Source organism: Lontra canadensis, unplaced genomic scaffold (genome assembly GCF_010015895.1).
Source record: "Lontra canadensis isolate GAN:19392208 unplaced genomic scaffold, GSC_riverotter_1.0 scaffold110, whole genome shotgun sequence".
In the NCBI taxonomy this organism is placed as follows: domain Eukaryota; kingdom Metazoa; phylum Chordata; class Mammalia; order Carnivora; family Mustelidae; genus Lontra; species Lontra canadensis.
In genome coordinates, this window is record NW_022631104.1 from 255,760 (window position 1) to 272,540 (window position 16,781).

The 16,781-nt window shown below is 56.3% G+C and overlaps 1 protein-coding gene across 1 annotated transcript in view; it reads right to left on the minus strand.

The window, feature by feature from the left end:
- Window positions 1-16,781, minus strand: part of ANKFY1 (ankyrin repeat and FYVE domain containing 1) — a 71,022-nt gene that overhangs the window by 7,478 nt on the left and 46,763 nt on the right. Inside the window, exons 8-19 of the mRNA XM_032840090.1 lie at window positions 16,024-16,228; window positions 14,702-14,770; window positions 14,288-14,487; window positions 9,516-9,613; window positions 7,715-7,943; window positions 6,739-6,837; window positions 6,371-6,524; window positions 5,613-5,781; window positions 4,769-4,887; window positions 3,967-4,123; window positions 3,089-3,289; window positions 1,566-1,742 (exon numbers count right to left, since the gene is read on the minus strand). Coding sequence (XP_032695981.1) covers window positions 1,566-1,742; window positions 3,089-3,289; window positions 3,967-4,123; window positions 4,769-4,887; window positions 5,613-5,781; window positions 6,371-6,524; window positions 6,739-6,837; window positions 7,715-7,943; window positions 9,516-9,613; window positions 14,288-14,487; window positions 14,702-14,770; window positions 16,024-16,228 — 1,877 coding nt within the window. The remainder of the gene's footprint in view (window positions 1-1,565; window positions 1,743-3,088; window positions 3,290-3,966; window positions 4,124-4,768; window positions 4,888-5,612; window positions 5,782-6,370; window positions 6,525-6,738; window positions 6,838-7,714; window positions 7,944-9,515; window positions 9,614-14,287; window positions 14,488-14,701; window positions 14,771-16,023; window positions 16,229-16,781) is intronic.

A 16,781-nucleotide genomic window follows, 5' to 3' on the forward strand; every position in this document is an offset into this window, starting at 1 on the left:
GTGCAGGCTGCCACAGCCGCTCTGGAGAACGGCACGGACGTTCCGCAAAATACGAGAAACGGAAACACCGTGTGACCCAGTAATTTCACTACTGGGTATTCATCGAAAGGAAAATCACTATTTAAAGAAAAAAAAGGTAAAGGAGCAAGTTTCTTGCACACACTGTAAAAAAGCTTTAAAATGCCTTTAGTATCACACAAACCAACCAGCACAACCAGCATGGGAACTCTTGATAGTCTGGACCTGCTCTTGGCCTCCTTGAGTTCTCCACAGAGAGCAGAAGCAGCCGCCTGCGAGTCTGGGACCCGCCTTCTCCTACACGGGTGCCCGTGGCACCCTGCACAGCTGGGGCCCGCGCAGAGGCACAGGTGGCCTGACCAGCGCGGGCTGGGCCCGCAGCCTCGCCTGCACGCCACACACCGCAGCCCTGGGGAAGGCTCCAGCACGCATGTGCGTCCTGGGCTGCTATCTGCACTCACGTCCGCCATAGCCTTACAGACAAAGCCAAGACAGGAAGCAGCCCCAGGGTGCATGACGGATGGACGGGGAATGATGCAGCGTGTACACGGCGGGCACTACTCAGCCAGAGACAACAAGCTCGTGCTTTCTCTAACAAAACGGGTGCACCCTGAAGGCATTAGGCTCCATAAAATAAGGCAGAGAAAGACAAACACCGTATGACCCCACTTAGATGGAGAATCTAAAAATCAAAAACCCAAACTCACAGGTACCGAAAACAGACTGCTGGTTTTCAGAGGGGGGGTATGGGGTGCTGAAATAGGTTAAGGGAGTCAAAAGGTACAATCTTCCAGTTACAAAATACATAAGTCCAGGGCGCCTGGGCGGTTCAGTCAGTTAAGCATCTGCCTTAGGCTCAGGTGATGATCTCAGGGGTCCTGGGATTGAGTCCCGCATGGGGCTCTACTCAGCAGGAGCCTGCTTCTCCCTCTCCCTCTGCTGCTGCCCCTGCTTGTGCGTGCTTGCTTTCTCTCTTTCAAATTAATAAATAAATCTTATAAAGAGAAATAAATAAAACACGTAAGTCCTGGGACAGTAATGCACAGCACGGGAACCACAGGTAATACCACACCGCGTACCTGAAACTGCGAAGAGTAAATCTTAAAAGTTCTCATCGGAAGAAAGCGTGTGTACCCATGTGTGACAGATGTTAACTAGACTTGCCGTGGTGGTCACTACGCTCCACATGAATACTGAACCACTGTGACGTACCCCAGAAAGTACCGCAATGTGACATACTGATGAGAGCACGCGAGCATGTGCCAGCGGCCCCGAGAGCACACGCTTGGCACCGGTGCAGACGTGGGCCTCCCTGCCCTTGCAGCCAGGCCTGTGTTCCCTGAAGGCCTCACACCAGCACCTGCACACGGTGCTGGCTGGGCTCTCAGGACGCACTGCCACAGACACAGGGCTCCCCCAAGGGCACTGGCTTAGCTCCCCAAATTCATGCCAGCGCTTCAGAAAACCCGCCAGAACAGCAGTGATGAGAGCTCCTGCACGCGGCACGACCCGGCCCACAGGTCCCACGCGCTGCTCGCGGCACTTACCAAGTTGCGGACGATGATCTCCGAGCCCGCTTGGACGGCGAGGTGCAAAGGGGTCAGCTTGGAGGCATCCTGGACTCTGGAGTTCACATTCGCCTGCACGCTGATCAGGAACAGGACGCTCTCGATATCAGAGTTCTGAACTGCCACATGAAGAAAATTCCGGCCCTTGTTATCCACCTAAGGCAACGAGAAGGAGCCAAAATATTAGTGGGCTCCCCCCACGAGGGAGCCTCCTGAGCACCGGCCAGAGGCGATGGTGTGGCCAACCCCTCAGGTCCAGGAGGCCCCCTCCCAAGAGCCAACACTGCATGTGCCCCCCACCCCGCCACAACATGTGTGCATCTGACCACGTGTGCAAGGCCCTGACACCCTCCGGCAGCAGAAGCTGATTTGGAAAACTGAGAAAGAGACGACCTGCGGATGAGAAAAGGAAGGGGGTGCTCGGGGAGAAAGGAGAAGGCAGAGACTAGCCGTGGGGTGCCCTGCTTGGCTCAGACCAGCCCCCAGGACCCCCCACCGCAGCGGCAACAGCAGCCCGACCCCGAGCAGTTGCACAAGGTTCCCCCTCCATCGGGCTACAGGGTAAGAGCACGCAGCGGGCAGGCAGCTGCCAGCCTGCTGCAGACCAGAGCTCCGTGCAACCGGCCAGAGAAGTTGTGGCTACGAGAGCCGTCGCGTCCCTGAGTGCTTGGTGAGAAGTGAGGAGGCAGCGCACGCACACACATAGCCACACACATAGCACGTGCTGCTGTCCCAAGCGGTGTTTCTACGAAGGACTCTGGTCCACCGTGCCCGTCTCCCTTGTGTGTGAGGAAACACGAGGGGCTGCCCGCTCCCAACCTTGCGGCAGCGCCCGCAGCCCGCTCACACGCCAACGCGAAGCCAGCGGCCCAGGGCAGCCTGAGCTCCCGAGCGGGGCTCGTCTGCAGCGCCAGGACTTCCTTCTGTTCAGCTGCCACATCTCCACGTCACTGCCCTCGGAGGCTACTTGTGAACCCCAATGGGGATCCCAGTCCCGCCCGGATGCCCTGCGGCTGGCCCTTCGCCAGCCACCCCGAGCAGCTGCTGAAGCAGCACAGAGAAGGCTGGGCCTGAGCCTGCCGCCCGGAGCCCCGCTCCTCAGAGATGCTCTCTCCGGAGAGCTGCCCCGAGGCCAGCCGCTCCTGCCGTTCGATTCACACCTCCAGAAGACCTTCATCACCAGGACAAGGAGCCCAAGCAGAGGCACATGAGGACACCATCGGGGCACACCACAAAACTACGCCCCGGCCGGGGCCTGGCCACCCCAGCCTCCCTGTGCGCGGGGCACCAGCACGGGGCTGACATGGGGCAGAGCACCCCGCTCTCCGCCAGCACCGACAGTCCGCCAGAACGGCCGGACTTCAGGAAAGGGGAGAGCACTTTCAACACAGGATGTCTTCATGGACAAGAGACCTGTTCAGCTGGGGACATCCAGTTAGTCTCTGCGTCGCGGGTCCCCTGAGCTCGGGCCCTGGGCGCAGTGCTGGGTGTGGGTTCCTCACCTGCTCGGCAGCCCCCGACTCCCGCTTGAGGATGGCCTCCGCCGCCCGGTTATTCTTGTAAGTCATGGCGCAGGCGAAAGGGGTCAGCCCCTGTCTGTCGCGGACGCTCAAGTGGATATCGGGGTGGGAGATCAGCAACTGAATGATGACGCTGTGCTGGTTGCTGATGGCCACGTGCACAGGCGCTCTCCCTTCCGCGTCCTGCAGGGTCAGGCACAAGCTCAGTGTCCAGACGCAAGGAGAAACGCGGGGAGAAACAGGAAGGGCATCAAATCAGATCGGGTCTGAGAACCGATACTGCCCCCCTGCGTCCGCAATCAGCTTTTCAAGAGTCCAAGCCCAGAGAAAACCAGAAGCTGCGGGCATCTCCCCCATGCTCCAGTGACCCAGGGACACAAACACACTTGGTTGGGAAGATGAACCCACAGTCAGCCTCGCCTGAGACCCCCGCCCACTCGACGGCAGGCAGCCTACATCCTCACGGGCCGGGATACCGACGAGCACCAAGGAACGTGACTCGGGTGCTCCACGGAGCTCCGGGGACATCTGAGCACAGTGCTCAGCTTGGGTCTAGGACAAACTCCCGACAGAGACGGACAACCAATGGAGGCGAGGGGCAAAGAGAAGCTGACCGAAGGAACGCTCCTCACACTGTAGGACAAAGGCACAGAGTGGGAGAATCTTACCTGAAAGTCTTACAATTTACGGGGCAGGCTGTGACACCCAGGGGAAGTCACTCCATCCACCTGTCCCTTAGCCCCACTCACGGCCACGCCGAGGCCCAGGACTGAGAGTCTGCAAGGCCCCTGGCAGGTAAGAGATTACTCCCTAATTCTGCTGTCAGCATCCCTCTCCCCGGAAACAGTAATTCTCCATACCTGTGTGTTTACGCTGGCACCAAATTCCAGAAGACACTGTACCGTCTCCTCCAGTCCCCAGGAGGCTGCCAGATGCAAGGGGGTCTGCCCGTCTCTGGCCTCCTCCTCCCCTTCTCCGTTAGGACCGGGCTGCCTGGGACTGTTCACGTCGCAGCCACTGAAAGCGATGGGGACGTGAGCGGCGGCTCCGAAAGCCAGGCTCTCAACCCGGCCGGAGGCTCGCCAGCAAGTGCGCAGCAGCAGCCTCACCCGCCCAACGCGCTGCTGCCGCGGCCAGGACAGCTGTCTCAGTCACAACCCGACGTCCAGGTCTGACCCCATCGATTTTCCTTTGGTCTTGGGGGCAGCCTGGGCATCAGAACTCTTCAAAGGCCCCCCAGGGATGTGTGTGTGGTCATTATCTTGAGAACCACGGCTCTACAGGTCCCCGCCGTGCGCACTGCACCCCGAGCATGCTGTGGGCCTGCTAGGGCTCATGCACCTTCAGCAGGCAGGGGCACGGGGGTCCCCACAGGGTCCATCTGGTTTCCTCCGCCCCAGCCTCCTGCCTGCACTGTGTGAACTGGCCAGACTGGACTACAGGAGCCTCTAGGGCCCCCAGAGCAGGAAGCTGGCTCAGCTTCGGGACTGCGATGTGGGCACACAAGCCCTTCTCCTCAGAAGTGAGTCAAGTGCCTTCACTGGCTGACTTCGCAGAGCAGGGGCCCTCCTACAGCCTTCACCGGGGACGTCAGACCCGCCAAGGCACGCTAAGACCACAGCTGAGGAAGAGGACACGAGGAGACACTGGGGGTTCTCAGACCTGCGAATAAGGAAGCAGGCAGTAGACTCGTTGTTCTCATCGATGGCCCTGTGCAGGAGCGTCTGCAGGCACCCCCCAGGCCCCGGGCCCCAGCATGTGGCATCGCAGCCATGTCTGACCTGCAGAAAACACAGGTGACTCACAAACACTGCCCAGCAAAGTCACTCTATTACCCCCTCTGAACTCTAGGTACACCATCAGATTCACTGTTTTCAGGCAAGATACAGCTGACAATTTACTGCTAATGATACTAATCTGTAGAACACTGGTTAAAATCTGCTTCGTGCCAGGTCCTGTGGGATGGATTTGGGAAACACAAGAAAGACAGAAAGACATCATCATTGCCCTTGGGAGCCGTGTCTCAGGAAGGACAGGAAACAGACACACTCCCCTGGTCTCAGTGACACGCCTGAAATTCACAGGGAATGTCGCCACCAGCTACGTGAGGCCCCGGCTACACAGTGCACTCCTGGCAGGGACCAGGCTCATCAGATAGCTCAGTGAGGACTTCCTGGGGCCTGTCTTCTGAGTAAGGGAGACAAACCAGAGCTCTGGGGACTTGTCACCATGGTATCCGTGAGGGCAGCCCACACCCAAGGCCTCCCGAGGAGGCACCCCAGCTCTCTGGCGTCTTGGCGGTCCTGGTAAAGACAGCCTAAGAGAAAGTGCTGGAAAGATCACGCTGAACTGCAAGTTCTTGAACAGGCCTTTCCACTGCTCATCCTTGACCCAACTGGCTGCTGGCGGCTCCCTTGTTCCTCGTGACCGCTAGGCAGACAGCAACTCAGTCTCGGTCACAAACACCCCCAAGCGGAAACGGAGGCCGGAGATGAGCCTGTCTCACCAGGGTGGATGCGATGTCCTCCAGACCGTTTGCCAAGGCGAGCCACAGCGGGGGGTTCCCCTTCTCATCTGGCACGGACATGTCCGCGCCCCGGGTGCAGATGGCGTCCACCACAAGCGGAAGCTGGTTTCTGATGGCCAGCTGAAGGGCCGTCTCCCCGTCCTGAGTCCTGCGAGGACACGCACCCAAAGCCAACATTTGTAGCCAGAGCCCAACAATAACACGTGCCCCAGCGCATTCCAGAGGCCGGAAAACACGTCGCTCACGCTAACCAGCACTCCCTCAGAGCACTTTAACCCGCCAGCAGCCTCTGTCCCTTCTGCCTTTTTAAAAAATACAGCCGAGCCACCCCAGTGCCCCCAGAAGGTAACGCAGCGCCCGTGTGTGCTGGTGTGCACTCGGGCGTACGGCTGCTTCCCGCAGCAGCTCCGTAACCTGCCGCCACGCACCTGACCTACCACTCCCTCCACTCAGCCATTCCGGGTCACCTGACACTGGAGATAAAGATAAATTCCTCTGGAAATAAGGGAACGCTAGAAACTGAACTCCGCACTTCTCCCCCAAGCCCTTCAGACAGCTCATTGGCTGGAATGTTCTTCGTTGAGCATGAGATCACTCTCTGAACAACGTCTTCTGGACTGTCCTTTCAGCGAGCTCTGTGCGGTACCATGGCCTGGTCCTGGGGGGTTCCCCTCTGCCGCCCCCAGGGCCCAGTGCGCTGGGAGCGGGTCCTGCGGGGAGAGCACGGTGCCACCCACCTGACATTTATGTCCGCCTGGTGCTCCAGGAGGAAGAGCGCGCTCCTGCTGTCCTGCCGCTGCATGGCCATGTGCAGCAAGGTCTGCCCGTCCGCCATGGCGTCGTTGATGCCGGCCCCAGAGCCCAGCAGCTGCGCTGCGATCGTGTGCATGCCTGGGGCGCAAACAGGCCCTGACTGCCCCACGCGCCCAACATCTCACCGCAACACACCCACGCCCCCTCAATGTCTCAAAACCGGCAGCTTCCACGGGGTGTGGAAGGCTTACCCCAAACCCCGTGATGCACGCAGCCCTTCCCCACCCACCTCCCCCACCCCACCTCGTGACGCAGGTCCATCTGGACGCTGGCAGCTCCCAGCATCCCTTACCCGTCCACAAGGCCAGGCCCAGCACCGTCTGGTCTCGGGAGTCCTTGAGGCTGAAGTCCGGAATGATTTGCAAGTTGTTGGTGGCATGAAGAGCATTAGCTAAAATTTTTAAAGGAAACACACACTTGATTTCACCATCCATGGACCACATTCAAAAGCGTAAGAGCTACTGAGTTTCCAACTAACTGACCAGCTAGAACAGAATCTACACAGAGAGTTCACCAATCTTCTTGTAGGGGGTGGAAGCCCAGGAGCCTGGTATTTTGGAGCAGAGCTTAGGAGAAAAGTAAGTTTCTAAGGCTTAAAATAGTGAATCTTCACAGAAGGAAAACAAACCCACTATGCAAACACATAATGATACTTGACTGCCAAAGAGAGGGTCAAAACCATGGCACGGAATTTCCACCACCGCAACACTCCCGTGAGGACCCCAGAAAATGCCTCTACCTACAGCCTCGCTCCCTTCCAGAGGCACACGGCAGAGGCATGCTGACTGTCACAGGGACAGGACAAGAGGAAGACAAGAGCCAGGCCAGGAAAGGGGAGCGCCCGAGCATGCCTTTCTGGGGGAAGTGGGCCTCCCCACGGCAGGGGCTGCCCTTGGCCCTCCTTCCCTTCCCACTCCTCCCACGGTGCTCCTGTCGGGGAGGCTGAGGCAGGACAGCTGGCTCGAGCAGGACCTGGGGCCGCAGGGTCCTTGGACGCTGCTCACGCCAACACAGAGCTTTGGGAAAACATCCACATGAGAGGCAGTCACCAGTTCTAAAGCCATAACCTGACAGGTGGCGTGGAATGGGCAGGCCCTGTCCTAAAAGCTGTACGTGGGGCAAAAGCGGTCAGGAGCCAGAGGACATGCTCATCTCGCTCGACCTGGAAGGATCTGGGCGAGAAGACTGCCCAGCGGAAGCAGCATCGACTCTGCAACTCACGACTCAGAGCTGCCGCTCGAAGACGCAGGGCAGGCCCCAGCGCCCACCTTTCTGCTCCAGGATGACAGACACCACGTCGGGATGATTATAGGCGATGGCCATGTGCAGTGGGGTCTGCAGGTAGACACCGTCCGCAGGGCCGCTGGCGGACGCGGCCTCCCTCGGTGGCGGCAGGGCTTCCTGTGTCTGCAGGTTCGGGTTGGCGCCCTGTTGCAGCAGCTCCGCGGTGAGGCCGGCCAGGCCGCGGCGGCAGGCTGTGTGCAACGGGGTTTCTCCCTGAACGGAAGCAAACGGCGCACCTCAGAGCGCGCTCAGGAGGGGAGTGCCTGTCCCGGAGCGCCGACAACAGCCTGTGTGCCGAAACCTGGGTCCCCGGGGGCAGTCACCGTCCTCGGCTCATCCTGTCACCGGCTGACAGTGACGCGCCCCACACCTGCCAGTCTGTCCCTCCCTTCCCTGTGCCATCAGCCTCTTTCTTTAATGTCGGCCAAGTGTCCTCCAAATGTCCTGGCTCGTCCTCTCATATATGTCTGACAGCGTTCCTAACCGCCCTTCACACAGTTATGACTACACAAGCCCGACGTGCCGCGGAAGCCAGCCCCGGGGAGGTGAGCAGAGCCTCGACTGCAGCCGTGAGGGGACAGGACTACCGAGGGGCCACCGGGCCCCTTCTGCCCCACCCCCACTGGGCTCTCTGCCCGGCTCCCATCAACCCCGTCTTGAGCTCGGATCAAGTCCTCCCTCCCCTCCTTTCTGACATTAAAAACACTTTAAACTGCCATTCCACACACTCACCTCACTACTCAAAAGGCACAAGAACACACGGTGGCAAGTTTCCTCCAGGCCCTGCCCCCACCACCCAGCTCCCTCCCCAAGGAAACTCCAGAGTCCTGCGTCCTTCCAAGGACAGAACAGTCACAGAAAGACAGGCATCCAGACGTACACACACAGCATCCTGCCACTCAAACAGACAGACTCAAATCAAACATGCCGGCCTGCTCCTTACTCTCACGGAGACTACACCTCATCGGTCTAGAGTCAAGACCCGACAAGGCTCCTTGTGAGACACAGCAACATCCCACTTCCTTTTCCCTGGAAAGAAATTTCCACTTTGACCTCTCAGCTGGTTTTCTGCAACCTCCGTATTTCTAACTAACGTGTTCCTGTTGCCGCCTCTCAGTTTTCCAGTCTCAGGCACTGTATGTGCACCTGCCACTGCTGTGTCCCTGTGTCACCAGACTTGGCTCCCCACCCCCACGCCCTACCCCATCCACCGGTGTCGTAGTGAGGAGGGCCTCACGGGCTGTCCTGTGTCCCTGTGTCACTGGACTCAGCCCCTGCCCCCACGCCCTTCCCCATCGAATGGTGTCACAGCGAGGAGGGCCTCACGGAGCATCCTGTGCCCTACGTCACCAGACTCAGCCCCCACCCCCACGCCCTTCCCAATCGAACGGTTTTGCGATGAGGAGAGCCTCAAGGAGCATCCGGTGTCCCTGTGTCACAGCACTCAGCCCCCACCCCCACGCCCTTCCCCATCGAATGGTGTCGCGGTATGGAGGGCCTCACAACAGTGTCCTCCTCTGTGGGACCATCTTCTGCTCCAGCCCCCTCCCCTCCACACTGGCACTGGGAATGCTCAGTGACCCCCATGACCCCACCAGTGTCAGTAAGCGTAAGACTCTCACACCCCACATCTGGGGACAAAACACCCGTTTCAGCCTGGTTTTCTAACCAAGTGCGTGTATTATTCAGACAAAAACTGAGAAAGAGCTAATTTCCCACCCAACATCCACCACTGCCTTTCTTGCACGGACCCACACCACACCCCTGGCCGCCTGGCACACTTACCCACTTGTTCCTGTGGTTGGCCTGGGCACCACTGGTCGCCAGGAAGAGAGCCGCTGCCTCATTCCCTGCTTCAGCCGCCCGCTGCAGTAAGCAATTCCCTAGGAGACAGGGAGCACACACGTTTTCCACCTGCACAAGGACGAGCCCCTCCTCGCCCACCTTTCACGACGGACAAGCCCACACCCCACACCCACATCACGCCCACACGGGCCCTCTCTGCGTGTGGACACAGACGCTGGACAGGCCTGTGTCTAGGTGGAACCAAGACTTGGTCTGGGAGTCGGAGACATTCATCCCTCCAGAGTCTGCCACTGGACGCCGCCCGGGGCCAGAGGTAAGTTCTGCTGCAGCCGAGGACGGGGTAGAGCGTGTTTCTCAGCAGCAGAGCTCCTGACATTTTGGCCAGGGGACTCTGTTGTGAGGGATCTGTTCTGCACACATGGCAGCGGGATGCCAGCGGTCATCTGAGCACCCGTGCACCTAGAACAACCACGTGCAGCACAATGTGAGCTCAGTTCCACCAGATGATGCCCTCAACATCTTACCCCAGGGCCTTAAGTGGCTTAGAAATGTTCTGCTTTTAGCACTGTTTCCTAAATAAAAATCTTGTGGGAAAAAACATCTTTTTTCTTCCTTCCCTCGTAGAATAGTTCTAGCCTCAAAGCAGCGATTCCCTTTCCACTAACATCCGTTTCCGGTTCAGATAAACAGAAAATCCCCTGGGCTGCAGCTATGCTATCTGAGAGCGCAAACTGCACACCAGGACTAAAACGGTCCCGTCCTCACTTCTGCAGTCACTCTAGGGCACACAAGACATGAGCACGGGCCTCCCTGTCAAACAACGCCGACCTCCACCTGCCACAGCGCTATGCTGAGAAACCGGGCATTGAGGCCATTCCATGCATCAGGACGGCTGGAACAAGGAAAAACAGTCATCCTGAACTTGCACTGAAACTCCAAGTTTACAGAGTAAAACTGACCGCCAGCAAGACAATGGACAGATCCACACCCACAGTGTAGAACCGTAATCCTCCTCCCACACTGGCAAGCCGAGCAGCCCCCCGGCTGGTGACGTGGGAGAGTGCACGGCAGAGCAGCACGTGTGGTGCGGGGATGTGAGCACAAGTGTGAGCCCCGCAGGGACAGAACGTGGTCCCCATCAAGCACATGTTAAGCTTTTGTAAAACTGGATCTGCGGGGCGCCCGGGGGGCTCAGTCAGTTGGGAGTCTGCCTTCTTCGGCTCAGGCCACAATCCCGGGATCATGGGATGGAGCCTGCTTCTCCCTCTGCCTGCCGCTCCCCCTGCTCCTTCTCTCTCCCCACTCTCTTTCTCAAATAAATTAATCTTAGGGAGTCAAGATGGCGGAGAAGTAGCAGCTGAGACTACTTCAGGTTGCGGGAGATCAGCTAGATAGCTTATCTGAAGATTGCACACACCTACAAATCCAATGGGAGATCAAAGAGAAGAAGAACAGCAATTCTAGAAACAGAAAATCAACCACTTTCTGAAAGGTAGGACTGGCGGAGCAGTGAATCCAAAGCGACGGGAAGATAGACCGCGGGGGGAGGGGCCGGCTCCCGGCAAGCAGCGGAGCAACGGACACAAAATCAGGACTTTTAAAAGTCTGTTCCGCTGAGGGACATCGCCCCAGAGGCTTAACCGGGGTGAAGCCCACGCGGGGTCAGTGTGGCCTCAGGTCCCGCAGGGTCACAGAAGGATCGGGGTGTCTGAGTGTCGCAGAGCTTGCAGGTATTAGAACGGGGAAGCCGGCTACAGAGACGGAGCCTAGGAGTGAGCTCTCAGCTCGGCGTTACCTTGAACCGGTCGCAGGCTCAGTGAGCTCGGAGCGCGGCCGGAGGCCAGGGTGACGGGAGTAATTGGGCGCTGTTCTCTGAGGGCGCACTGAGGAGTGGGGCCCCAGACTCTCGGCTCCTCCGGGCCGGAGACTGGGAGGCCACCATCTTCCTTCCCATCCTCCGGACGCTACGGAAAGCGCTCAGGGAACAAAAGCTCCCGAAAGCAAACCCGAGCGGATTACTCAGCCCGGCCCCTGGTAAGGGCGGTGCAACTCCGCCTGGGGCAAAGACACTTGAGAATCACTACAACAGGCCCCTCCCCCAGAAGATCAACAAGAAACCCAGCCAGGACCAAGTTCACTTACGAGGAGTGCAGTTTCAATACCAAGGAGAGCAGCGGAATTCCAGAGGAGGAGAAAGCAAAGCACGGAGCTCATGGCTTTCTCCCCATGATTCTTTAGCTTTGCAGTTAATTTAATTTTTTTTTCTCTTTCAATTTTTTTTTCTCTTCTTCTGCCAAAGTTTTTTAACTTTTACCCTTTTCTTTTTTAACGTTTTTTAACTACTTTATCTAATATATATATATATATTTTTCCTTTTTATATTTTTTCATTATTGGTTTTCTTTTCTTATTTGTTTCTTTTTTCTTTTTTTTTTTTTTCTTTCTGAACCTCTTTTTATCCCCTTCCCCCCCCTCCCCTCACGATTTGGGATCTCTTCTGAATTGGCTAAAGCATATTTTCCTGGGGTTGTTGCCACCCTTTTAGTATTTTACTTGTTCCTTCATATACTCTTATCTGGACAAAATGACAAGGCGGAAAAATTCACCACAAAAAAAAGAACAAGAGGCAGTACCGAAGGCTAGGGACCTAATCAATATAGACATTGGTAATATGTCAGATCTAGAGTTCAGAATGACGATTCTCAAGGTTCTAGCCGGGCTCGAAAAAGGCATGGAAGATATTAGAGAAACCCTCTCGGGAGATATAAAAGCCCTTTCTGGAGAAATAAAAGAACTAAAATCTAATCAAGTTGAAATCAAAAAAGCTATTAATGAGGTGCAATCAAATAAATTAATCTTAAAAATCAACCCCACGTTCAAGTCCTAAACATCAAGGAACCAATTTCTTATATAATATGATGCTCATATAATACGATTACATTAGAAACCAATAAAATTACAGCCAATAACCAATATAGCTTTATAAATTAAGAGTAATTTAGTAACAATCTCCTTTCCAGAGACTTTCCTGATCCCCTGGTGTGGAGTGCCCTGCCTTCAGCTTTCATGTCACCCGAGGGGTGATCTACTTTGATCTGTATTTAAATTATTAACTTTTCACACCCCCCCTTTTCTGGACCCACCCCCCCCATCAGTGGCGCCCACCCACGCTTCACACATAGCAACACCCATCACAAAGGGACACTTCCTAAAATATCCGCACATCTCACTAAGTCAGATCAAGGAAGTATCCACCTTAAAACAGTGGCTTTGCAAGTGTGGTCGCTGGATTCCTAGGGGTTCCTGAGTCTTTCGGGGGCCCGTGATGTCAAAACTGTCCCTGTAACACCACCACTGGATGTTCACTTATGCCTGTGCTCACCGGTATGGCCGGCAGGTCACGCGGAGGCCTGAGCGTGAGCAACAGTGGCCCCGGCACGAAACCGCAGTTCACGCACTGCTCTTGACCACCACGCACCAGCCAAGAAAGGGGCGGGTTCTTGATAAAGCAGTAGAAATTACTAAATTTCTTAAATTTCAGCGAGTCCCTGTCCTTTCAGAACCGTGTGACATTTCCTTTGTAAGGGGGACAGTCCAATAAAAGGATATTCGTTCAGAAAGCAGTGAAAGTCTGAGCAGAGAAGCACAAGATAAACACATACGCACATGAAAGAGGAGAAGCGAGGAAGCGAGCAGCGCGCGCAAACCCACAGCCGCGGCGCAGCGGGCCGGACTCAGGCCACGGCCCCCCAGACCGAGCAGCCGACAGACACTCCTGAAAAGGAGCACAGATGCGAGCCTCTCTCTAACAACAACCGGCAGTATTTGCGCCAGATGATAAAACGTGGATCTTTCAAGTGAGTATCAGAATTTGGGAAACTTTAATCGAAAACTGCAGGTCTGACCGCTTAGCGATACCGGAAGACAACAGTCTCCTCTGATGCGATCAGCGGTGACACTAGACACGTCATTCTGAGATACACACGCGTTTGAAGACGCCGTAACTCTGCGAACCAGCACTTTCCGAATGACCAAGTCACAATGTGACCAAACCACGTCTAGAGCGGAGCCGTTCGCAGGCAGACGGGCCGCGGGTTCCGGCATTGCAGAGTCCGAGCAGCCGGTGGGCACGCTTCCAGGCCCCACGCTGCGACGGACTTTCAGCTACCGCCCGGGCGCTCTGCTCGCTGCAGACCCCGGGGAGTGCACCCACCAGCCCCGAGAGGGCTCCAAGCGCGCCGCCCTCCTCCGGCTACGTCAGCACATGAGGGTGCGTTTCCTTCCCACGCGCTCACCGAAACAATTTGTCTCAAAATGCTGACTATAGATGCAGACACCGGAAATCAGTCACTTTTCCGTCTAATTTTGTTTTAAACACCATTCTTCATAAAAAAAAAAAAAAAAAGTCATCTTAAACATAGAACGGTTTGTTATATTTTTAAACGAATACAACTTTTACAAACTTCTCGGTTTTAATTTAACCAAAATCCTGAGGGATATGGTTTTTAATCACGTAAAATCAGCTCTGGAGCCCTGCAAAGACGCACCCAGTAAACAGAGTGTTTTTGCCTCACAGACCAGAGTCCTGCTAAACTGCTAGAAGCCTGCTGTCAAAAAAATAACTTGGGCTGTTACTTCAGTGAAAAGCGCAGACGATCTCTCATAAGACCACGCCATTTGGTTTCTGACTTTTTGGTACAAACACGGACGTGGTGTTTCCTGGGCCCCAGCGTGGGGGCACCCCCGTGTCACCTGTGACAGTGTCTGGGGCGTTGGTGTTGCTGCCACGCTGGATGAGTCGGGCCGCGAAGCTGTTTTCATCAAAGGAGGTCCCGTTCACCACCGGGAGGTCTTCGAAGGGGTTCACGGAGTGGTCGGGGGACATGGTGACGTACTGCACGGCGAGCCACAGGGCGGTGCTGCCCTCATGGTCCTTCAGCTCCAGATCCAGCCTAAAGTGAGGAAGCCATGCGAACAGCTCATGCGGTCCGCGGCAGACCCGGACCGGCCACAGCCTCACCTTCCCTTTCTGCACACACTGAATGACCACTATTCGTCTGGCTCTTAGTTACTAAACTTCGTAACACTGGAAGACATTGTACAAGAATGATTTTTCACGCGTCATCCCGCCCTCCCCGCTGCTCTCCCGCCACTCCCCGCACGTACCGCTCGCACTGCAGCAGCTGGCTGAAGACGTGCTCGTTCCTGGCCGTGATGCACACGTGCAGGGGCGTCCTGGGGACGAGAGAGAAGCGGGGTCAGCGCAGAACAGGAGCGGCTCAGGACGACCCATGAGAACCCCACATTTCTGCAACAGCGGCTCTCTGTGCCCTAGAAAACAGCTGTCCAAAAGCACGACCGAGTCTCCAAGAATGAAAATGGAGTTGCTTCTAGGGCTCCATCTAGCCAGGGGCCAAGAGGACAGGAACCCACAGAAGGGAGATCTGTAAGGTTCCCTCCAGTGAAGGGCTGACCTCACTGAGTAGCTACTCGCGTTCGGAAACAGTCTCTACGTGAGTGTGTGTTCTCCCCACCTACTCTCCGCGAGTCCGCAAGCGATTGTTTTTCTTCCTATAAATCTGGGTTATGTTCAGACACCGCGTGCCAACAGGCAGGGACTGAAGGAGGCGCTTCTGACTACCCTTCACGGCCTTTATTCAACCCTCACGGGCCCTGAAGTCCCCCCACCCCCCGCCAGCATCCACCTCAGAGGCACACGCCACCAGCGGGTGCTACAGCTGGAGGAAGTCAGAGTCAACAGAAGAGGAAAAGGAAGCAATCGCTTGGGGAAATAAAGTAACCATCACACGACAGTGGGGTCCCAGAGACCCATCTGTCTTCGCTGCGGGGTCCCTCCACACACAGCTATCTCCCACTCTGACAACTGCACGGAGCTCCGTCCTCTGTTTGTGAGAGGCTCTTCCAAGGTATAAAATACTGAGTCATGACTACAGAGAGTGGGGCCCACTTGCTGGAGGTCCCTTCTGTCCTCCCACACGGCTGCCCCAGTGGGAGGCAGCCTTCCGTAGACTCAGAACCACAGGGGATCCTCCACAAGGCACTTCTGGGAAGAGGACAAAGAAGCAGGACAACTGCCGTCAGTTGACGGGAGCCGGCGTCCTTACCCGCAGCGAGAACCAGGTCTAACCCAGAGGACTTCCCCACGCCCAGACCGCAAGGAAATACCACAGACCACCTTCAGATGGGGCACGCCGCCCCCTCACGGTACCCTGCCAGCTCTGACGAGGACGCTGGGACGAAGTACCCTTGGAGGAACTGGACCGGTGAGCCCCCGAACAAGACACAAGTTGCTTACAAGTCCATTGGACCTCAGTTCCGAGCACAAAATATTTCCCCAAGCACCTCTGGGTTAGTCGTGCCTCTCATTGGTCCAACAAAGCGGACCAAACAGCGAGCTTGACTGCTAGCTGTGTAGTTGTATGCCGTTGTATGCCCCCATAAAACACCGCTGTGGACGCCGCGCTTACCTGCCCTTGCTGTCCTGCATGTTGGGGTTGGCGCCGGCCTGCAGAAGGGACTCTGCGATCTGGGCCATCTCAGACATTGCAGCTGCTGAGTGTTTCTTTGCACTGCACGATGCCACGAGGTGCAACGGTGTCTCCTGGGCACCCAACGTAGCAGCATTGACAAGGGCCCCATTCTTAATGAGGAAGGTGGCAGCAAAGAGATCTCCTGGAAAACAAACAACAGAGACAATGGTCACCCATGACAAGACCTATCGGCCTATTCTGGTCCTTGGAAGGTCAGAAAAACTGCAGACAAAGAAGGGACAACGGGCAGAACCTCTGGGAGACCTCTAAGTGGAAACCTGTCATCAAGATCGGGAAGTCACAACCTTGAACTCCAAAGGCTTCATTCAATTCTGATTCGCTGCTGTCCTCTGCCCTGCCCCTAGCCTCCAGGGCACTACCCAAGCACAGCAGGCTTCTGTGTTGACAGGCCTCCCTCGCCATCAGCTCTCAAGGACAGCTTCGAGATTCCTCCCCAGCACAACCCATGCCCCTCTCATTTCCTGACCACAGTCCGCTCCTACCACCAATCCTCTGCACTCACACCCAGGTTCCTGACTGGAGGATGGCCCTGACAGGTTCGCTACCTACTATGCACAGACATGACGGTATCGACGAGAAGTTTCCATCTAAGTGTCTGAACCAAGACTCTGTACACATCGCTCTACAAAAACTCCGCAAGGTAAACTAAATGGCTGTCAAAACAAAGCTTCCTC